The 21,619-nt window shown below is 62.2% G+C and overlaps 1 protein-coding gene across 6 annotated transcripts; it reads left to right on the forward strand.

Annotated features, from left to right (window-relative positions):
• Window positions 1-1,130: 1,130 nt before the first annotated feature.
• On the forward strand, window positions 1,131-21,275 carry CNOT3 (CCR4-NOT transcription complex subunit 3). 6 transcript variants are annotated; one of them, XM_030544799.1, is made up of 19 exons: window positions 1,132-1,272; window positions 2,004-2,057; window positions 5,720-5,794; window positions 6,155-6,222; window positions 6,622-6,696; window positions 7,384-7,473; window positions 9,245-9,373; window positions 9,925-10,020; window positions 10,550-10,769; window positions 12,132-12,265; window positions 12,933-12,989; window positions 16,822-17,140; window positions 17,535-17,640; window positions 17,714-17,879; window positions 17,982-18,081; window positions 18,411-18,612; window positions 18,962-19,094; window positions 20,005-20,130; window positions 20,466-21,275. In XM_030544799.1, the coding sequence occupies exons 3-19, from the start codon at window positions 5,770-5,772 to the stop codon at window positions 20,562-20,564; spliced, it is 2,145 nt and encodes a 714-aa protein (XP_030400659.1). In that variant the 5' UTR covers window positions 1,132-1,272; window positions 2,004-2,057; window positions 5,720-5,769; the 3' UTR covers window positions 20,565-21,275. The 6 variants fall into 6 exon arrangements, with proteins under 6 accessions (XP_030400662.1, XP_030400661.1, XP_030400663.1 ...); XM_030544802.1 differs by lacking the exon at window positions 2,004-2,057 and having other exon boundaries at window positions 1,131-1,272; window positions 12,933-12,980; XM_030544801.1 differs by lacking the exon at window positions 2,004-2,057 and having other exon boundaries at window positions 1,131-1,272; window positions 10,556-10,769.
• Window positions 21,276-21,619: the final 344 nt, after the last annotated feature.

A 21,619-nucleotide genomic window follows, 5' to 3' on the forward strand; every position in this document is an offset into this window, starting at 1 on the left:
GTTCGGGGCCTCTTTGGGTAAGGGAAGGGGCATCTATCCTTGACATTAGCCCCTCCCCTACAGTCCGTCACCTGTGGTCCAGGCCCTTGTGGGGGTAGGTTCAGTGGCCCCCTCTTGCCCAGTGGGCCCTGGACCAGGCTGGGGCTGTCCTAGCTTAAGCACCATCATCCAGTGCTCCTGGAGGTGGGGGTCCCTACACTGCAGTCCAGGGCCTTTGCCCTCCTGGGGTACTAGGTCTGTCCCCAGTGTGGAGAAACTCCACCACCCCCAGGTCCACACAGTCTGCTGCCCTAGCCCACCTCCTATGGGCAGGGCCCCCCAAACACACACTCTGCTATCCCAGTGCTGGGGGGCTCTCCTGGCCATGGCTAGGCCAGGCTCCCCCACCCTTGTTGGTTGGATCCCCCCCCACTCCTTCTGCACCCCTCCCCCCAACTGTCTGCATAGGGTCACGTTGCACCCTGGCTGCGCTGGGCCCCACTGCCCTTTAAGGCCTGGTGCATATAACTCAATATTGCCCTTAGTATCTAGGGGGCGGGCCCTTCCCGTGGTCTTCAATCCTATTGGTCCCTAAGGGTTTGAGTGAGAACCTCTGGGCAATAGCTTTCAACAGTGTATTTAAGTCCACCTCCCCTTTGCACCCTATTACTATTGGTTCGTCCTCCATCCTCTCAGCCAATCAATGTCTTTCGAATCCATCAGTTCGCCTCCCCCGCGTCAGGTATCGTTGCGATTGAGCGATCTGCTACGTGGGGCTGGGAGCCAATCAGCTGCGAGATTGGCTTCATGGGCAGCCCCTCCGACCAATGGCGAAGACCGCTCTGTGACGGGTAGCGCCCTTTGCTTCCTTTACCCATGTGGGCGAGCCTCCTTTATGCTTTTCCTTTCTCGGCCAATAAACGGTGAGGAGAGCTGACGGATGTGTGCTGAGGCCAATAAGAAGGAAGTTCTATGTGGATTGACATATACTGTGTAGGCGGGTCTCCTGAGTTGCTCCGCCCCACCTAATGTATCCAATAGGAGAATAAAGTTATTTAACAGGCGTGCGGAAAACCCAATGGGGGGCGGCCGGGGGGCGGGGCCCTGCCCCGGGGCGGAGATGCGGACGGAGGCAGCTGGCCGCCATCTTGGATGCCGCGGAGCCCGAGAGACGGCGGCGAGTGGGGGGAGGGGTGGTGACCCGACTGATCGGCGGCAGCAGCGCGACAGTCGGCCCGCGATCGGGGGGAGGGGACCGATCCCCGGGGCCCGACCGGCCCTCAGGAGCCTCCGGTGAGGGGGGGCCCGGGGGGCCCCTATGGGGGGGTCTGTATGGGGGAGGGGCACGCAGGGGGTGCGGGGAATCTATAGGGGGCGGGGCTTGTGGGGGTCCCTAGCAGGAGGGCCCATGGGGGGGGTCTGCCGGGCGGGGGTCATGGGGTGTGAAGGGGGAGGAGCCTTTACCCCGGCGGCGCTGTAAGGGTCGGGGGGGCAGGAGGGGTCGCTGGGGGTGAGCGTGGCGGGTATAGGGCCCGTCGGGGCAGGGGGGACGTGCGATCTGCAGGGGAAGCAGAGATGGGGGGGGCAGCTGGAGCGGGGAGTGAGGATACCTCGGTCCATCCCCCCGGGCGGGGGGCGGGCAGCCTAGTGATCGGCCCGCAGGACACCTGGGCTCTGTTCCCACCGCTTCACAAAAGGGCTTGTTACTGGGTCCCCTCTGGGGGCACAGCCCCAGCCCTGGCCATGGATGGGATTGTGTGGGGCGGCAGGGCTCTAACCAGGAGGCCTGGTGGATGTGCAGCCCAGGGGCTTTCTGCCTAAACCCCTCCATTGTCCCTCTGTGCCAGCAGCTCTGCCTCCACCTGCTCGGCCCTGGTGCCAGCTTGTGCCAAGACAGCCAGGCCACGGGTGTGTTTGGGGGAGGGGGTTGGGTTGGAAAACAGGTGACTGCTCATAGCTGCTGTTAGCCAGGTAAAGAATGTATTTGCCTTAGGTGAAACCTCATATCCCATTCCACCCCTCAGAGCTGGCCAGACCCCTGCCCTGTGGCCGGATCAGAGCTGCTGCCCCCTAGAAGGGTAAGGCCTCATGTCCCCTTCCCTACCCCCCAGCCAGCCATTCCCCCTGCTCTGGGGCCAGATCAGAGCCCATGCCCCCTAGAGGGGAGAAGTGTCCAGTCCCCCAACCTCCTTTAGGGCTGAAATTTACAAGGCCAAATCAGACTCTTGCTAGCCTTATCTTCCCGTCCATGCCTCTGTCAGGGGATTTGATTTTGAGCTTCCCTGCTCCTCAGCCCTCTCAAGGGAGGTAGCCAGCAGAAGCGATAGCATCCCCAGGCCTTTGCATCCCTGCTGATCCATAGGAGACAGGACCCCAGCTCAAAAGCAACAGCTAAATCCATTGCAGTTTGTGGACAGTCTGCAATTTTTGGCTTTCAGACACTGCTAGGCAACAGCCGCTGCTAAAAGCTGGATGCCTCCCTTTGGGGGAGCTTGTCTGTTGATCTTCCAGTGCATTCAAACAAAGTGTTGATTTCCAGGATGATTAGACCTAAATTTAAAGGGGCAGTCTCAATCTGATCAATTTCAGGGCTCACTTGGCCAGGAGGAAATTGACCAGGTCCCTCCCCAGATGCTCTGTAACTCAGTTGTATTGGAATTGCTCTGCAGGTCAGTTTCACCCTGACATAGCCAGGTCTCAGAAGCAGCCAAGTCATTTCCAGGTGCCCTGCTTACTCTCACTCCCTCTAGGTTGTGGCTGTACAGTTATAGGATTAATTACAGGTTTGTCTCATGCCAGTCTCAGAGCAGGGCCCCGCTGTGCCAGGCGCTGTACAGACACCAGACAGACCCTGCCTCACAGAGCAGGCAGTTTTACAAGCCGATTATGGAGGCGCTTGTGGGCAAGGCAGGGGATTGGGATGCCAGAGAGCCCCATTCTGCCACAGACTCCCTTTGCCCCCTTGCTCTCTCTGATTGTTTCAGGGGCACCAAAGGCTTCAGTGGGATATGGGGGGCTTGGGCTTTCCCTAGATCATTGGGTTTATCACCAGTCTCATGAGAAAAGCAGTGACAGGTGCTCATCTGACAGGAGAAAGGCAAGCAGGTGCCCACGCTATACTGTTCAGACAGCTCCCCACAGCCACCCCCCTTCCAGCACAGTCCACAAGCCCAGTTCACAATCTTAAGAAATCGGTGGCAGGTTAGAATCTAAAGTGATCAGATCAGTTTGCTCCATTTGGTGTGTAAGGCCAAGGGGTATTTTAACTGCTGAAAATGCAGGCTAGTGGTTAGAGCAGGAGGGGCTGGGAGCCAGAATGCTTGGGTTCTGTCCCCAGCTCTGGGAGGAGATGGTGTCGGCGGGCAGCTGAGAGCCAGGACTGCTGGATTTTCTCCCCAGCTCTGGGAGGGGAATGGGGTCTAGAGCAGAAGGAAATTAGAGTGAACTCACGGATTCTACTTCAGCCTGTTGCATGACCCAAGGTACAGCTCAGCCCCATTTTGTGCCTCAGTTTCCCAATCTGTAAAGTGGGCCTAGCAGCACTCACCTCTCTCTGTAAGCCCTGTACAAAGGGGGCCACTGCTTTGCTGTGGGTCTCCTCTCCCAGGAGGGGTACTCTGCCTGACAGCCCAGAGCCCACTCTTAGACCACTAAATCTTTATAGCGCCACTCCTTTCCCAGCATCCTATGCTGCAGCACAGGCTGTGGTTGGGGGGAGGGGCTCTCAACCTTCCTCCCAGTCATGTGCCTCTTTCACCTGTGTAGGAGCCTCCCACTTGCAGGCCCTAGACAGCCAGGCCACCTCTAGGTAAGCCAGAGCCCTTTGGCCTCTTGCAAAGCACTTGGGGGGCACAGCAGCTATTCAGTAGATGCTGGGGCCATAGGGGCTCATGGGATCCCAGGGGGCACATGTAGGGGCCATGAGGGGAGACAGCTGGGATCCTGGGGGCAGTTTGGGGTCCCCCACCCCAGCCAGAGGCTGATCAGTCACAAAGGGTCTGGAGAGCCCTGCCAGCTCCCTCTGTGTAGCTGAACAAAGAGAAGGTTCAGGGGGAGTAAACAGCTGCCTGGGGGCTCCTCGGGCTGGCAGGCACCGGTCTTACCAGGGCCGCTGGCTGGGAGGGAAAGCTCGGCCAGTTCAGACTGGAAATGAGGGGCAGGTTTTTAATTGGGGGGGGGGGGTAATTAACATCTGGAAGGGTTGGCCAGGTGTGGTTTCTCTGTCAGTAGTAATTAGCCAATCCCACTGGGCTGTGTGCTGTGGGGTGGGGCAGACAAGATGATCCCCCTGGGGAGCTGGCTGAGAATTGTCCCTTAGGCCAGGAGGGGCAGATTAAAGGGACCTGGCCATCTCCCTGAGGCCTCCAGTGTATTGTTAGGAAGCAAGGATGCAGGGGGGCTCCCTCCAAGCCTCAGGGGTGAAGGTTCTTTGGAGTGTAACACCCACCCCCACCCGTTTGCCTCCTGGGGAACCAGGAAGTGAAACTGAACAAACAGCCCTTAGCCAGTAATGCCCAGGCCCCTCGGGGAGGACAAAGGGGGTGGAAACAGCCCCCTCTCTGCAAATCACCTTCCCCTGGGGTGAGGGGGCAGATCAGGGGCCTGGCTGGGGCACAGGGGCTGTTCCTTGGCCCACAGGGAGCAGATCAGGGGTCTGGCTGGGGCTTCCTAGGCTGTGGCTATCCTCTGTCCCCAAGAGACCAGAGCCTATGCTTGAGCTGCCCTGAGTCACCCTGGGGGGCTGCCCCTCCTGAGAATCATCCCTTAGGTATGAAGCAGCCCAGGGAAGTGCCGTCTCCCCCCCCTACCCCCACCGCAAGAAAATAACAAACAGCAGCTGGACTACCTGGGGGCTGACCCGATCCAGGCAGCGTCTGAACACACAGGCTCAGGTCTCCTCTCCATCCTTCAGTCGCGCAGAGTATTCCGGGCTTGCCGGTCCCGGGTCGCTGAGATCCGAGGTGGCTTCATTCAGACTCCAGGCGCTGTCAGCTTTGGGGTTAACACCCAGCCGCACCCGAATCCTGCCTGTCTCGGCAGCCCTGGCCCATGTTGTGCCACGCCCCCTGGAACCAGCCTCAGGGCCACCGGCAGCAGTGCCCTGGCATGGGGCCACGCAGCCAGCATCCCGTCAGCCGAGCCCCTTCTGGGCCAGCCGCTCGGCCCTCAAAACCCGCTATTTCATCGCTTGACTGGGTGGGTGGGTGGGTGCTGCACTGCCCCCTGCTGCTGGGTGGGGGTGTGGCTGTGTGCGCAGCGCTGCCCCTGCTGCTGGGTGGGGGTGTGGCTGTGGCTGTGTGTGCAGCGCTGCCCCCTGCTGCTGGGTGGGGGTGTGGCTGTGTGCGCAGCGCTGCGCTGCCCCCTGCTGCTGGGTGGGGGTGTGGCTGTCTGCGCTGCGCTGCCCCCTGCTGGGGTGGGCTGTATGAATGAACAGCCTTGGTACAATTGATCTGCTCAAAGAATATGATGAGAGACTGGCTGACTGAGGGGGGTGGGGAAAGGGGCCCAGGGTCTCTCCCCCATAGGGGGCATCGGCTCCCATCCGGCCCCAGGGTGGGGTCTGGCCGGCTCGGGGGGCAGGGAAAGGGGCCCAGGGCCTCTCCCCACTAGAGGACGCCGGCTCCCATCTGACCCCCAGGCAGGGACTGGCTGGGTCAGGGAGGCAGGAATGGTCCTGAGGCCTCTCCCCAGTGGGTTGGGAGGCTGCATTGCCGTAACCTTGCTGTCTTGTCCCCTGCAGCGTTGGAGCTTTCTGAAGCATGAGGAGAGCCCCCCGCCAGTGACCCAAACATGGCTGACAAGAGGAAATTGCAAGGTAGGGCAGCTCCCCCCACACCCTTCTCAGGGTGCGTGGTTGGGGGCATGTATGCGGGGGGGGGCATAGAGAGAGAGGGGCCTCTTCCCCCTCCCCCTGTGTCTTTTCCCTGCTTTGTGAGAGCCGGAGCGATGGAGTTTGTCGGGGCTGCCTGTAGAGTCGGGGGGCTGGGAGCCAGGACTCCTGGGTTCTCTCCCGAGATCTGGGAGCCAGGACTCCTGAGAGGTTCAAACCATTGTGTGACCTCAGGCCCGGCCCATCTCCCTCCCCTGTACCTCACACTGGGCTGGGGGGGGAGGGGGGAGCTGTAATTAGCCCTGTCGGCGACTGGGGCTGACCTCCGCCCCTCCGCTCTTCCAGGTGAGATCGATCGGTGTCTGAAGAAGGTCTCCGAGGGGGTGGAGCAGTTTGAGGATATTTGGCAGAAGGTAAGAGCTCCCCCTTCGGCCTTACCCCGGCTCGCTGCCCCCGGCTCTCTGCCCCACTCTCTCATCACCCTCCACCGTGCTCTCTCCCAGTCCCTCAACTTTTCTGCTTTTCTCTCCGGCATCGATCCTCTTCTCTCCCCCAGTCTCGCTGCCCCCCACACCACCCCAAGAGCTGTTTGTGTCTACACCCCCCTCCCGCACATCACCTCAGAACAGGCAGCCCCACCCCCCCGGCCTCCTGGGCCTCACCCCATATTGGATCCCCTAGATCCCCCTCCCTGGCTTTTGTAGCCTCCCAACTGATCCCACACCAGACCAGGGAGCCACCCCCCCCTGGCCTGCCAAGGGCGCTCTGTCCCACCCCCATGCCCTGTCTCACCCTCTGTCTCTCGCCCACAGCTCCACAATGCAGCCAATGCCAACCAGAAGGAGAAGTATGAGGCCGACCTGAAGAAGGAGATTAAGAAGCTCCAGGTAGGCCCAGCACTTAGGCAGTCTGGAGCCCTCGGGATACGTGGACTCAGCCGGGGCTGTCGGGAAAACACCCACCTGCCCCAGAGAGACGGTCACTGGAGTCCTGGCTCCCAGCGCCCCTGCTCTACCCACTGCACACCACTCCTCTCCCAGAGCTGGGGACAGAATCCAGCAGTCCTGCCTCCCAGTCCCGTGTTCTAACCACTGCACACCACTCTCCTTTCAGAGCCGGGGAGAGAACCCAGGCACCCTGGCTCCCAGCCCCCCTGCTTTAACCACTAGACCCCACTCCCCTCCCAGAGCTGGGGCTAGAACCCAGGACTCCAGGCTTCCATCCCCCTTTCTTTAATCACTAGGACCCACTGCCCTCTCAGACCCAGGGATAGAACCCAAGCCTCGTGACCCCTAGTCTCTCCTTGTCTTGCCTTTCTTCCTCACCTTATTCTCCAGCGAGATCCTTGTGCTCCCTGCGATTCTCACCCCGCTCTGCAGAGGGTGTCCTCCCAGCTGGTGGGGGCTCATCGAGGGGGACTTCTCAGTGCCTGGGTGTCCTCGTTACCTCTCCATGTACAGACCAAGGCTGTGTTGGCTGATGCCTCTAGGGGTCTAAGTGGGGTAGGGGGTGGTCGCCAAGGGCCCGTCTCTTTGTCTGCTGACCCCTTCCTTCTCTCCACCCCATCTCCGCAGAGGCTGAGGGACCAGATCAAAACGTGGGTGGCTTCAAATGAGATCAAAGACAAGAGGCAGCTGATAGACAACCGGAAACTCATTGAGACGGTAGGAGGCCAAAGGGGGTAATGGCCAGGCTTCAGGGCTGCAGCCTGTCGGGGTCAGGAAGGAAGTTTTGCCCCGATCCAGAGCTGTAACCGGCGGGTTTTTCCTCCATCCGTGGAAGCAGCAGCAGTCAGCTGGAGCGGGGCCGCGCTGCTTTGAGACGGTCCTGCCAGGCAGGTGTCTCCTGCTCACGTGCGGGGACTCGCCAGACTTGAGGGTGGGAGAGCGTCTCCCTCCAGCACGTGGGACAGAGACCTGGGGGATTTTCTGGCCCATCCTGTGCTGCCAGTGGCGCAGATCTCGTTGTCGGGATCTCGGTTTTAGCGGCCCAGTTTAGCCATCTGCGGGCAGAGACGCTTCCATCTGGCGAAAGTCTCCGGGCACTGGGGGAAAGCAAATGGCAGGAAGGGCCGGCCAGCTGATCTGGTGGATGAGAGCGGGGGAGGGGGGATTTTGTGCCCTGCTTCCCGGCCGTCAAGGGGGTGGCGCTGGCTGGCTGCGTCGGGCGTTGGTGGCATGGGCCTGTCAGGGCGGCCCTAGGAACACTGCGCTGGCGGAGGCTCCTGTGCACTCAACTACTCCACACTCACAAGAGGCAGCGGTGGGATAGTTGGAGGAGTGCCAGGACTCCTGGGTCCTCTCCCAGCTCTGGGCGGGGAGTGGGGTCTAGTGGTTGCGGGGTGGAGCTGGGAGCTAGTAGTCTTGGGTTCTCTCCCCTGCTCTGGTGGGGGAATGGAATTGTGGGGGCAGGGAGACTGGGAGTCAGGAGTCCTGGGTTCTCTCCCCAGCTCTGAGAGGGGAGTGGGGTATAGTGGTTAGAGCAGGGTGCTGGGACGGGTCTCCTGCATTTCCGATGGCCCAGCTCCCCTTGCTAGCGGCGCAGTGTCACACCCGCCCTGGCACAGCCATGCAGCCATCCCACAATGCTCCTGGCCTTCTCTGTGGGACCAGCGTACCTGCCCCCCCCCCCCGACGGCGGGTCTCCATGCGCTGCGGGGGGATCTGTGTATGGGTCGCCTCCAGCAATACCCAGGCCCACTCTCTGGGATCCTGGAGCCCCCCCACAAGCAGCTGCGCCTGGCCCTGGGCCCTTCTCTCCCAGCACAGCCCCCACAGCGATCTGTTTGGGGCAGCCCCGGCCATGGAGAGACCGGGAGAACGGGACACAGAGGGTTTAAAGCTCAGGGGCTGAGCAACAGCAGCTGGGCTCATGCCCCATGGGTGGTGAGGCCTCACCTACGGACCTCGGGGGTGCTTTCCCCTCCAGGGTAGGGGGGGTCCACACACACACTCACCAGAGCCTCACCCTCCTCTCCAATCAGCCACTCCTCCCTCTGCTGTGATTGGCTGATGGGGCAGTGTGACATCACAGAGGGCAGCCAGCTGGCGGGGCAGGAGCAGGGGCAAGTGGAGTCAGATCTGGAAGGGGTAGGGCCGGACTGGGGCCTCTGGGGCAGGAGGCTGGGTCCTGAGTGACAAGCAGGCGGCATGGGATAGTGGTGGGCGCACCAGGAGCTAGGACTCCTGGGTTCCGTGCCTGGCCCTGGGAAGGCTGTGAGGTCTAGTGGTTAGAGCTGGGAGCCAGGATCAGCTGAGAGGCTGCCAGGCGTGGCCAACCAGGGCTATATTTGCCATGTCCTGGACAAGATTGGGGGATCGGGGAGCCTCTGTGTCTCTTGGGGTCTCTTGATCCCCTGTGCAGGGGTGGGGGACCCCCCCCCCAATCAGTTCCCCAGACACTGAGCCCGCCCCACCTTCCTCTCTCTTGTTCTAGCAAATGGAGCGGTTCAAGGTGGTGGAGCGGGAGACCAAGACCAAAGCCTACTCCAAGGAGGGGCTGGGCCTGGCGCAGAAAGTCGACCCTGCCCAGAAGGAGAAGGAAGAGGTTGGCCAGTGGTTAACGGTAAGGCCGGGGGATGTGGAGCGGGGGGTGTCTCCTGATCAGCTAAGCAGGGGTCAGAGTGATGGGGACATGGGGAGGGGCCAAAGCTGTGAGGAAAAACAGGGTTCTCCCCCCCCCCGCTGGCCCCAGGGGGTGCTGTGTTGCAAGGGGTGGGGGGGCTCACACAGGGGTGCTCCCCCCCACAGTCATTGCTGGTCTCAAGGCCCCAGTGTGGGTCTCCGTCCAGAACAGCCTCCACATCCTGCCCCAGAGGGGCCGCGTCTCAGTGCCCGTGAGGGGTCTCTGGATAACCAGCCCCTCGTACCACACCCCAGAGGTGGTCGCATCCCAGCCTCAGGCGAGGGACCCCTGTATGGATTACTGCCTTTCTGCAGGGCAGTTGGGGGCTTTATATTTGCCTGCAATCTGTAGTGAGGAAGCACCAGAGAAGGCCCCAGGTAGTGGTGGGAGGCAGCTGCCGGGTGTCTCACGGGGCTGCAGCAGCCGGCGTGTGGGAGCCCCCCAGGGACTGCGTTGGGGGTGATGGTGTGCGGCTCTCCCCCCCCCCACAGAACACCATTGACACGCTGAACATGCAGGTGGATCAGTTTGAGAGCGAGGTGGAGTCACTCTCTGTGCAGACGCGCAAGAAGAAGGGGGACAAGGATGTGAGTCACTGCCTGCCTGGGACACAGGGAGGATGTGTGGGGAGGCAGCGTGGCAGGGGGCAAAAGAGCGGGGAGCTAGGACTCCTGGGTTCTATCCCGGGCTCTGGGAGGGGAGGGGAGGGGAGGGGGGTCTAGTGGTTAAAACAAAGGGGCTGGGAGCCAGGACTCCTGGGTTCTATCCTGGCTCTAGGAGAGGAGTGGGGGCTAGTGGTTAGAGCAGGGGGGCTGGGAACCAGGACTCCTGGGTTCTATCCTGGCTCTAGGAGAGGAGTGAGGGCTAGTGGTTAGAGCCGAGGGGCTGGAAGCCAGGACTCCGGGTTCTATCCTGGCTCTAGGAGAGGAGTGAGGGCTAGTGGTTAGAGCCGAGGGGCTGGAAGCCAGGACTCCGGGTTCTCTCCTGGCCCTGGGAGGGGAGTGGGGGCTAGCGAAGGGGTGCTGTGTGCTGTAGCTGGAGGATAGGTGGGGTGTGGGCGAGGGGGGGGGGGCATTTCTTGGCTTGTGTCCATCTGCCCATGCCCCTTCCCCGTAGAAGCAGGACCGGATCGAGGGGCTGAAGCGGCACATCGAAAAGCACCGGTACCATATCCGCATGCTGGAGACCATCCTGCGCATGCTGGACAACGACTCCATCCAGGTGGACTCGATCCGCAAGATCAAGGACGACGTGGAGTATTACGTGGACTCCTCACAGGACCCTGACTTCGAGGAGAACGAGTTTCTCTACGACGACCTCGACTTAGAAGACATTCGTAAGTGTCCCGGCCCCCGCGGCAGGGTAGATCGGGGTCCGCATTCCGCTGATCAGGTCTCTCACTGGAGGGCAGGTTTTTCCAACCCCTTTGTTGTCCGCCTGGCTGGTCGCTGGGCCCTCTCCAGCTGATCAGTGTCCTGCTTGTGGTAGGGGCTCCAGAACCAGAGCCGGGATTGGGGCAGCCGAATCCAGAGCTAAGCCAGACCAGAAGGGACCCCCTTGCTTAGCCGAACCTTCTGCCCTGCTTCCCGTTCCCAGCCTGGCCATTTATCCCCCTTCAGTCTGATGCCACCGGCCCAGGGCTTCCCAGTGGGATCCAGGTTCCCCTCGCCCTGCTGCAGATGCCTGCCGAGATCCCACTGCCTTTCTTCACGACCGTGTCCCAGCGGTGGCATCCTGCTACAGAGCTGGGGGGATCCGCCCCTGGCGAGCCCCTGGCTTACAGCTGAAATTCTCGGGGGGCCCCCGTGCAGTTTGTATGGTTAAATCCCATCATTTCTGTGACTCAGGTCCTGCAGGTCATCCCATCCTGCCTGGGGAAAGTGCTGCTCCTCTGGGGTGATACCGCCCCCCTCCGCCCGCGCGTCATCAGCTGATTTCGCTCGCGCCTTCCTGCTCTCCGTGGCTTGTTCCCTCCCGCCCCCTTGTCAGTTTCACACCCGCGATCACTGAGGAGGGCATGCCTTGTGTCTCAAGGGGACACAGGGAGGGGAGCCGCTGCTCAGAAATCCTGGCGCTGATTCCCCCTGGAGCCAGGGCTACGATCGGGCTTTGCCTTTGTGTCGATCAGAGGAGAGATCCCCTCCAAGCAGCGACCACAGAACCTGGGAGCCCCCGCGGTTCCAGTTGCCCCAAATATGGCTTTAAGGGATCCCCAAATCCCACCGACAGCTTGTTTCATCTCCTGGCATCTTTCTAGAAAGGCCCGGAAATGTTCCGATTCGGCTCTTCCTGGATTACGTGTGAAGGAGCTGGGGAGGTGGCGCCTGGGGGCTTTGCAGCTTGTTAATCACCTGGCTAGAGGTGTTGGGGTTTTATCCCAGAGCAGTTTTCTTCCAAGTGTGTTCAGGCCGTTGGAGTTTACAGAGGGTTTAGAAGAAATCCCTCCTGTCCATTTTTGAATTGGAACATCGCCCTCCATTCAAAGTATGCCCCAGGCAAGCAGGGAGACAAGACCAGAGCGGGGAGGTCTCAGTTTCCTGGGGGCATGGCCTGGGAGAACTGTGTTGGAACAGATCTCCAGGTATCTCCCTGGGAAAGCAGGGCAGACCAGACGCAGGCCCATGGCGAGATGCCGGCGTCTCTGACTCCGGGCCCGGCTGCCTAACTGCGTCTCGTTCTGTTCCCCGCCCCCTTCCAGCGCAGGCTCTGGTAGCCACCTCCCCGCCCAGCCACAGCCACTTGGAGGACGAGATCTTCAACCAGTCCAGCAGCACTCCCACCTCCACCACCTCCAGCTCGCCCATTCCGCCCAGCCCTGCCAACTGCACGACGGTAAGGAGCTCCCCCTGCCCCGGCCTGGCACGGCCCTGCCGCCCAAGTCCTGCCCCGGCGGGATCCATCGCCCAACCCTGTGCAAAATGGGACAGTCCAAGGCCCGCACTGGAACCGGGACTCTCAGCCAGCCAGCGTAACCCAGCGGCAGGGGTGCTGGGTCGGTGTCCCTTAAGGAAGGCAGCATTGCCTAGTAGGGAGGGGCTGGGAGCCAGGAGGTCTGGGTTCTCTCCTGACTCTGGGAAGGGAATGGGGTCTAGTGGTTAGAACCAGGGGAGGAGGGAGGCTGGGAGCCAGGACACCTGAGTTCTCTCCTGACTCGGAAGGGAATGGGGTCTAGTGGTTAGAACGGGGGGAGGAAGGAGGCTGGGAGCCAGGACGTCTGGGTTCTCTCCTGACTTGGAAGGGAATGGGGTCTAGTGGTTAGAACCAGGGGAGGAGGGAGGCTGGGAGCCAGGACACCTGAGTTCTCTCCTGGCTCTGGGAAATGGGAGGCCACTCCAGGCCTCCGGTGCCGTGGGTAGGGCAGACCCAACCGGCGGAATGACCCCAATAACACAAGGGAGACATCAGTGCGTCGTGTGCTGGCTGCCCCGCGGCAGGGCTGGTCCCCCCCATCTCCACGGGGAGTGGCGAGGCCAGCACTGACTGTCCTCCCCACCCCCAGGAGAATTCGGAAGATGACAAGAAGAGGGGGCGGTCGACGGACAGCGAGGTCAGTCAGGTGAGTGACACGGCAGGGGCCTGCCCTTATGCTGGGGAGTGGGGTGGGGTGTTGGCTACGGATCGGAGCTTGGGGCTTTCACCAGGGCTCCTGGCTTCTCTCCCCAGCCCTGGGAAGCGACTGGTCTAGTGGGCTAAAACAGAGGGTCTGGAAGCCAGGACTCCTGGGTTCTCTCTCTGGCACAGGGAGGGGAGTGGGGGTGAGTGCTTAGAATGGGGAGGGGAAGGGAGGGGGTAGGGCTGGGAGCCAGGACTCCTGGGTTCTCTCCCAGCTCAGGGAGGGGAGGGGGTAGGGCTGGGAGCCAGGACTCCTGGGTTCTCTCCCAGCTCGGGGAGGGGAGGGGGTAGGACTGGGAGCCAGGACTCCTGGGTTCTCTCCCGGCTCGGGGAGGGAAGGGGGGGTGAGGGGTTAGAACGGGGGTGGGGTCTGGGAGCCAAGACTCCTGGGTCTGAGGGGGGAGGGCTGGGAGCCAGGACTCCTGGGTTCTCTCCCAGCTGGGGGGGGGGGGGGGGGGAGCCGGGAAACCTGGGTTCTCTCCTGGCTCGGGGAGGGAAGGGGGGGTGAGGGGTTAGAGTGGGGGTGGGGTCTGGGAGCCAAGACTCCTGGGTCTGAGGGGGGAGGGCTGGGAGCCAGGACTCCTGGGTTCTCTCCCAGCTGGGGAGGGGAGGGAGCCAGGACTCCTGGGTTCTCTCCTGGCTCGGGGAGGGAAGGGGGGGTGAGGGGTTAGAGCGGGGGTGGGGTCTGGGAGCAGGACTCCTGGGTTCCCTCTGGGCCGGGGGCGGGGCTGAGGCAGGGTTTGGTGGGACTGTGTGGGGGAGCCTGGGAACATGGCTGCCCCAACTGTTTGGGCTGGGAGTGGGTGGGGCTGCCCAGTCCCGCCTCCTCCTGCTCCTTGTTGGGGGGCTGGGATCACATGGGCCCTTAGCCCCGCCCCCTCCCAGTCTCCTTCCAGTGAGGTGCAGGGCGGGGCCACCGCCACCTGGGCTGGCCCTGGGAGGCTGCAGGGATGGCTGCTGTGGGGCCAGGCTACCCACCTGCAGTGAGCTGGGTGGGGCAGGGCATGGAGCTCTGGTGGGGAGGGGTCAGAGTGGGGGGCTGTGGGGACTCAGGTGGGGAGGGGTCAGAGTGTGGGGCTGTGGGGCTCTAGGAGTGGGGCTGTAGGGACTCAGGTGGGGAGGGGTCAGAGTGGGGGGCTGTGGGGCTCTAGGAGTGGGGCTGTAGGGACTCAGGTGGGGAGGGGTCAGAGTGTGGGGCTGTGGGGCTCAGGTGGGGAGGGGTCAGAGTGGGGGCCATGGAGCTCTAGGAGTGGGACTGTAGGGACTCAGGTGGGGAGGGGTCAGAGTGGGGGGCTGTGGGGCTCTAGGAGTGGGGCTGTAGGGACTCAGATGGGGAGGGGTCAGAGTGGGGGGCTATGGGGCTCTAGAAGTGGGGAGGGGTCAGAGTGGGGGGCCATGGGGCTCTAGGACTGGGGCTGTAGGGACTCAAGTGGGGAGGGGTCAGAGTGGGGGGCTATGGGGCTCTAGAAATGGTGCTGTAGGGACTCAGGTGGGGAGGGGTCAGAGTGGGAGGCCATGGGGCTCTAGGAGTGGGGCTGTAGGGACTCAGATGGGGAGGGGTCAGAGTGTGGGGCTGTGGGGCTCAGGTGGGGAGGGGTCAGAGTGGGGGCCATGGAGCTCTAGGAGTGGGACTGTAGGGACTCAGGTGGGGAGGGGTCAGAGTGGGGGGCTGTGGGGCTCTAGGAGTGGGGCTGTAGGGACTCAGATGGGGAGGGGTCAGAGTGGGGGGCTATGGGGCTCTAGAAGTGGGGAGGGGTCAGAGTGGGGGGCCATGGGGCTCTAGGACTGGGGCTGTAGGGACTCAAGTGGGGAGGGGTCAGAGTGGGGGGCTATGGGGCTCTAGAAATGGTGCTGTAGGGACTCAGGTGGGGAGGGGTCAGAGTGGGAGGCCATGGGGCTCTAGGAGTGGGGCTGTAGGGACTCAGATGGGGAGGGGTCAGAGTGTGGGGCTGTGGGGCTCTAGGAGTGGGGCTGTAGGGACTCAAGTGGGGAGGGGTCAGAATGGGGGGCTGTGGAGCTCAGGGGGGAGGGGTCAGAGTGGGGGGCCGTGGGGCTGTAGGGACTCAGGTGGGGAGGGGTCAGAGTGGGGGGCCTTGGGGCTCTAGGAGTGGGGCTGTAGGGACTCAGGTGGGGAGGGGTCAGAGTGGGGGGCTGTGGGAATTCATGGAGTGGGAGGGTTGTGGGGAGGCTGTGGGAACTTAAATGGGAGGGGTCAGAATGGGGGAGGATATGGGGACTCAGTGGGGGGGCTGTGGGGCTCAGGTGGGGAGTGGTCAGACTGGAGGGGTTGTGGGGCTCAGGTGGGGAGGGATCAGAGTAAGGGGGCTCTGGGGACTTAGGTGGGATGGGATCAGAATGGGGGGATATGGGGACTGGGGGTGGGCTGTGGGGCTCAGGTGGGGAGGGGTCAGAGTGAGGGGGCTGTGGGGCTCAGGTGGGCTGGGCTGAGTGGGAGGCCGATGGAGCTTGGGGGGAGGGGTCAGAGTGAGGCGGCTGTGGGGCTCAGGTGGGCTGGGCTGAGTGGGAGGCCCATGGAGCTTGGGGGGAGGGGTCAGAGTGAGGGGGCTGTGGGGCTCAGGTGGGCTGGGCTGAGTGGGAGGCCCATGGAGCTTGGGGGGAGGGGTCAGAGTGAGGGGGCTGTGGGGCTCAGGTGGGCTGGGCTGAGTGGGAGGCCGATGGAGCTTGGGGGGAGGGGTCAGAGTGAGGGGGCTGTGGGGCTCAGGTGGGCTGGGCTGAGTGGGAGGCCCATGGAGCTTGGGGGGAGGGGTCACAGTGAGGCGGCTGTGGGGCTCAGGTGGGCTGGGCTCAGAGAGGGAGGCCTATGGAGTTTAGGGGGAGGAGTCAGAGTGAGGGGGCTGTGGGGATTTAAGTGGGAAGGGATCAGAATGGGGGGGATTGGGGACTCGGGCGAGGGGGGGCTGAGGGGCTCAGGTGGAGAGGGGTCAGAGTGAGGGGGCTGTGGCGCTCAGGCGGGCTGGGCTGAGTGGGAGGCCCATGGAGCTTAGAGTGAGGGGGCTGTGGGGAGCAATGTGTGTCTGGGAGGGGGCTCAGGTGCGGGGAGGGATCAGCAGTGGGGGGTCCAAGTGAGTTCCCCCCACAGGGGCGGGGGACAGAGAAAGGGCCTTGGGGCGAGCGCACTCAAATGCACACAGACAGCAAACGGGACAAAGAGAGATGAACCTACCCACTCCCCCCCCCCCCCCCAAGTCTGGCTCGGTTGCATAGAGGGTGTCGTGCCCGTGGCTCTCAGCTGCCAGCGTGGGGCCCATCAGCGCTGCCAGGCTGCAGAGGCTGAGACCTTGTGGCAGGGAGTTGCACAGGCTCCAGGCGTGTCCCTCGCGCAGCAGGCTTGGGGTTGCAGGTGCCCCCGGGGACCAGCCAGTGCCATCTTGCAGCAGCGCGTTCCATGCTTGGCAGTGTGTTTGTGCAGCGGCGGGGCCAGGCCCCAGTCCCTGGCCGCACGTAACAGTCACAGAGCTGGGACAGAGGCTGAGCGACTCGCCCAGGGTTGCCCTGGCAGGCTGTGGCAGAGAGGGGTAGGCAGCCTGGCTCTGCCAGGGTCCTGCCTGCTCAGCAAGCCTGCCTGCCTTATCCGGGGGTGGGAGCACATGGATCCTGGGAGCCAGGACTCCTGGGTTCCATCCACAACTCCGGGAGGGGAGTGGGGTCTAGTGATTAGAGTGGGGGGGGGGGGCAGTCCAGGAGCCAGGACTCTTGGGTTCCATTGACGGCTCTGCAGGGGGGGAGCAGGACTAATCCTCTGTCTGTCCCCACAGTCTCCCGCGAAGAACGGTTCAAAAAGTGTCCACAACAACCACCCCCCACCCTCGCCGGCAGTCACCCCCAGCTACCAGCTGGGCAGCAGCTCCAGCACCTCATCCTCGCTGGGCAACGGCCCGGGCTCCAGCAGCAACGGAGCCGTGTCCAACAGCAGCGGGGGCTCTGGGGCCAAGGCCGTCCCAGCCACCGGTCACACGCCCAGCACCCCCACCCCTTACGCTCAGGCCGTCGCGCCCCCGCCCCCCGGTGCCAACGCCTCGCAGCCCCGGCCGCCCAGTGCCCAGCAGAACGCCAGCAAGCAGAACGGAGCCACCAGTGAGTGCGGGGGGAGGCTCAGAGAAAGGGTCCCTGGTCTATTGCCCAGCTCTGGAGGGCGGGAGTGGGGTACAGTGGTGAGAGCAGGGGAAGCCAGGACTCCTGGGTTCTGTCCCCAGCTCAGGCAGCGGGAGTGGGGTGTAGTGGTTACAGCAGGGGCTGGGCGCCAGGACTCCTGGGTTCCATCCCCAGTTCTGGCAGGGGGATGGGATCTGGTGGTTGACATGGAGGAAGCAGGACTCCTGGGTTCTGACCCTGGTTGGGAAGGGAGGCGTCTCATTGGCCTGATTCCCTGGGACTTTTCAGACTCAGCCATAGAGAGTTTAGACCATGGGGTGCTCTCCTACCCTGCCCCCCAACCCCTGAGCTGCGTCTCCACTCTCCACCCCCCCAGGTTACAGCTCTGTGGTGGCTGACAGCACATCTGACTGCGTTCTTGGCAGCAGCGGCCCAGCGCTCCCCAGCCAGCCGGTGGCCCACAACCCGCCCAGCAGCGCTGCGTGAGTACCTGCCTGGCGGCCGCGCCCCCAGCACCCCACCAGCCACTGACTGACACTCTCTCCTCTCCCCCAGGAAAGAGCCCAGCGGAGCCCCCGCGCCCCCCAGTGCCAGCTCTGGCCTCCTGGTCCCCATGACGGTGAATACTCCGAGCTCCCCGACCCCTTCCTTCTCCGAGGCCAAGCCAAGCCAGCCACTGCTCAACGGGCCTCCCCAGTTCAGCTCCACGCCAGAAATCAAGGTGAGGCTGCCCCCTCTGCGTGAGGGGATGAGGGGCACCTCGGAGGCTAGGGAGGGCAGAGTCACAGGACTCCCTCCCACCCACCCTGTCTGTCACTTCCAGGCGCCCGAGCCCCTGAGCAGCTTGAAATCCATGGCAGAGCGAGCAGCCATCGGATCCAGTATAGAGGACCCAGTGCCATCTCTCCACCTGTCTGAAAGGGGTGAGGACTCCTGGGTTCTCTCCTCAGCTCTGGGAGGGGAGTGGGGTCTAAAGGTTAGAACAAGAGGCTGGGAGCCAGGACTCCTGGGTTCCATCTCCAGCAGGCTCTCAGGCTTTCGGGCCTTGCTGGAGCATAGGAAGAGATTCCACCCATGCACATGGTGTCCCAGTGCAGCTAATTGCATTGTGAAACATGCAGTTTCCAGGTGAGGGGTCCCTGTAGGGTGGCTGCATCTCGGCGCTGGGCAAGGGATTATTGCATAAACTGGTTTTAAAGCTTTGCACTCCCAATGCTCTCTGAAGAATCTAACAGGCTGTCTGTCCCCCCAGCAGACATTTTAATTAGTAGCACGACCTCGCAGCCGGCCTCCAGCCAGCCGCCTATCCAGCTGTCAGAGGTGAACATCCCTCTCTCCCTGGGGGTCTGCCCCCTGGGACCGGTGCCCCTCACCAAGGAGCAGCTCTACCAGCAGGCCATGGAGGAGGCAGCCTGGCACCACATGCCTCACCCCTCGGACTCAGAGAGGATCCGGTAAGGCACAGTCCCTGGGGCATTGGGACCTTGGAGAGCAGGACTCCTGGGTTCAGTCCTCAACTTTGAGCAGGGAGTAGGGTCTAGTGGTTAGATCCAGGGGTGGGAGTCAGGACAGCTTGGTTCTCTCCCTGGATCTGGCAGGGGAGTGGGGTCTAGTGGTTACCGCGGGGGGAAGGGGTGCTGGGATCCAGGACTCCTGGATTCTATTTCCTGTTCAGGAGGGGAGTGGGGTCTAACAGAGTGGAGAGGGGATTGGGAGCCAGGACTGCTCTGTTCTGTTCCCAGTAGACACCGTGCTGTTCCCCCTCCCATCAGGCTGTCTAACCCCTTCCCCCCACCCCCGCAGGCAGTACCTGCCCCGGAACCCCTGCCCGACCCCCCCTTACCACCACCAGATGCCTCCGCTGCACTCGGACACCGTGGAGTTCTATCAGCGGCTCTCGACGGAGACGCTCTTCTTCATCTTCTACTATCTGGAGGTACAGAAGGGCCCCCTCTGCAGGCTAGAGCGCTCTATAGTCCCGCCCTGTCTGGCCGCCGCCGCCGCCTTTCCCTCGGGCAGGAGGGGCGAGGTGGGTGACTGCTGCCAATGTGCCCCCCCCCGCTGGCTTTGCGTATCGGCCACCTGACACCCCCCCTCCCTGCAGGCACAGATGGTACGCTCCATCCCTACCCTTCCCCCCCACTTGGCCACTTGCAATTGGTATGTGCATGGGGAACTCTCCTCCCTGCAGGTGTGAATGGTATATTCTCCTCTCCCATCATTGGCAGGTGCCAAGATCCACTCTCACACACACACACACACTGTCCACCTGCCTCTGGTATGTGGGAGGGGATCCTCCCCCCCAGGTGCTGATGGTACAGTCCCCTTTGACCATCCCTGTGATTGGTACATGCCGAGACATACACCAACAACAGGGGACAAGGGTTGTGTATGCCAAGAGTTTCCCCCATCCCCCCATGCCCAGAGCATTTGGTACATGCTGAGTGGTGCTGTTGCTTTATTTACCGGCTGCTGGCTGTGTAGCTAGTCGTCTGCCTCCCCCCAAAGAAAGACTGCTAATGGTACATTCCCCTTCTCCCCTGCTGCCTTTGGTACTTACCAAGACACTGCCCACCCCCACACTAATGGTATGGGCTGAGCCATGCCCCCAGGTCCTGTGGTCTGTTTCCAGCTGCCTCCTGTGTCAGTGGTACATGCCAATCCATTCCCCATACCTCTCCAGGTCCAGTGGTACATGCCAAGCTACCCCCTGAGCCAGTGGCACATGCCATCTGCTACTCCCCCAACCCAGGCCCTGGGGAGGGTGTCCCAGCTGCCCCGAGTGCTGCCCCCTGCTGGCTGGCGGTGTGACGCGCCTGGTTCTCTCTCTCTCTCTCTCTCTCCAGGGTACCAAGGCGCAGTACCTGGCGGCCAAAGCCCTGAAGAAGCAGTCGTGGCGCTTCCACACCAAGTACATGATGTGGTTCCAGCGGCACGAGGAGCCCAAGACCATCACGGATGAGTTTGAGCAGGTTAGTGCCTCCCCCTCCCCTCGGGGCCCCCTCCGAGCTGCTGCCCCACAGGAAAATGCAGCCACCTCTGGGGTGGGGCCACTGACCTGGGGGAAGGGAGTCAGTCAGAGACCTTACTATCACAAGTCACAGCAGCCCTCTTGGCTCTAGCACCCAGGGGGAGACCCTACAATAACAAACTGGCACATACCATACTCTGCCTGCAGCTGAGAGCCTCCTGTAACAGCCCAGCATGTTCAGGCCTGAAATCAGGCTGTGGTACGTGCAGCACCATAGGCTCTGCCCGTCTGTCCATCTTCTGATACCTCCCCCCCGCTCCACGTTCCCCCCCTCAGGGCACATACATCTACTTCGACTATGAGAAATGGGGCCAGCGGAAGAAGGAAGGGTTCACTTTCGAGTACCGCTATCTAGAAGACCGCGACCTGCAGTGACGCCTGCTCACCCCCCAGGGGGCGCCAGCCTTCCAGAGTCACGCGGGCGGGACATCGGGGCGTGCGGGGGGGGATGAGAGGCCAAGCTTGCCTCCCTCACCCCCATTCCACCTCACCACCCCCAGGCGGGGGCCCCCTCCGGCCATCCGAACCCTTTAAATGCATGCAGTTTTAAAAGACAAGAACAAGAGGTGGGGGGCTGTGAAGGGAGGGGAATCAGCCATTCTCTGGCCCCCCTTCCTGGGTGAGTGTTGGGGGGGTGGGCAGAGGGACACGCGCAGGCAAACAAAAACGTGAACAAAGATGATCTTGGGGGAGGAGTGTTGGGGGAGGGGCATTAAATCAATTGGCTTTTTTTAAAAAAAAAATTAAAACACCAAAAAATCCAGCAGAATTATTGTAACCCCCCCAAAAAAATTCCTCTTGGGGGGGCCCCCAAACCCTACCTCCCCCTCAGTTCCCACCACCCTGCTTTCCCATTTTTCGTCTCCTCACTCCCATGAGTTTTCAATCCAGCCCCAAAACAGATCAGCTGAGTTTTCCTTGGGGGAGGGACAGACAGGAATTCAAAAGGGGAGGCTGGTTTTTCTGATTGCTTTTCCCCCCTTCTCCCGAGGTGCTATGCAGCCGCTGAGGGCCGGGTGTTTAAAATATTTTTCGTAACCCTATTTTCATTTTGGAAAATATTTATGAATAAATAGTTTTATATGATGTCTTCTCATGCAAGAAATGGGGGGGAGAGTCACCAGCAACCGGCAGCTTCTCTTTCTGCGCCGTGGACAGCGTCGGAGAGGTAAGGGTGGGGGGCAGGAATGAGAGAGACTCCTTACTGTATGGTTAGCTAGAGATGCAGGGGAGTCGGGTGGTTAGAGCGACGGGGGCTGAGTGCCAGTACTCCTGGGTGCCAGGACTCTCCCTGGCTCGGGGAGGGGAATCGGGTGGTTAGAGCAACGGGGGCTGGGAGCCAGGACTCCTGGGTTCTCTTCCTGGTTTGGGGAGGGGAGTCGGGTAGTTGGGCAGCGGCAGATGTCGCTCTTAGTCCTATGCCCTTTTTT

The sequence above is a fragment of the Gopherus evgoodei genome, unplaced genomic scaffold, assembly GCF_007399415.2.
Source record: "Gopherus evgoodei ecotype Sinaloan lineage unplaced genomic scaffold, rGopEvg1_v1.p scaffold_35_arrow_ctg1, whole genome shotgun sequence".
NCBI lineage: Eukaryota > Metazoa > Chordata > Testudines > Testudinidae > Gopherus > Gopherus evgoodei.

Bases quoted from the DNA above. Each gene is read 5' to 3' on its own strand.
- CNOT3 (XM_030544799.1), top strand. From the start codon at position 5,770: ATGGCTGACAAGAGGAAATTGCAAG. The intron at 18,082-18,410 runs GTGAGGACTCCT...CTGTCCCCCCAG, and splicing joins TCTCCACCTGTCTGAAAGGG to CAGACATTTTAATTAGTAGC. The intron at 18,613-18,961 runs GTAAGGCACAGT...CCACCCCCGCAG, and splicing joins TCGGACTCAGAGAGGATCCG to GCAGTACCTGCCCCGGAACC.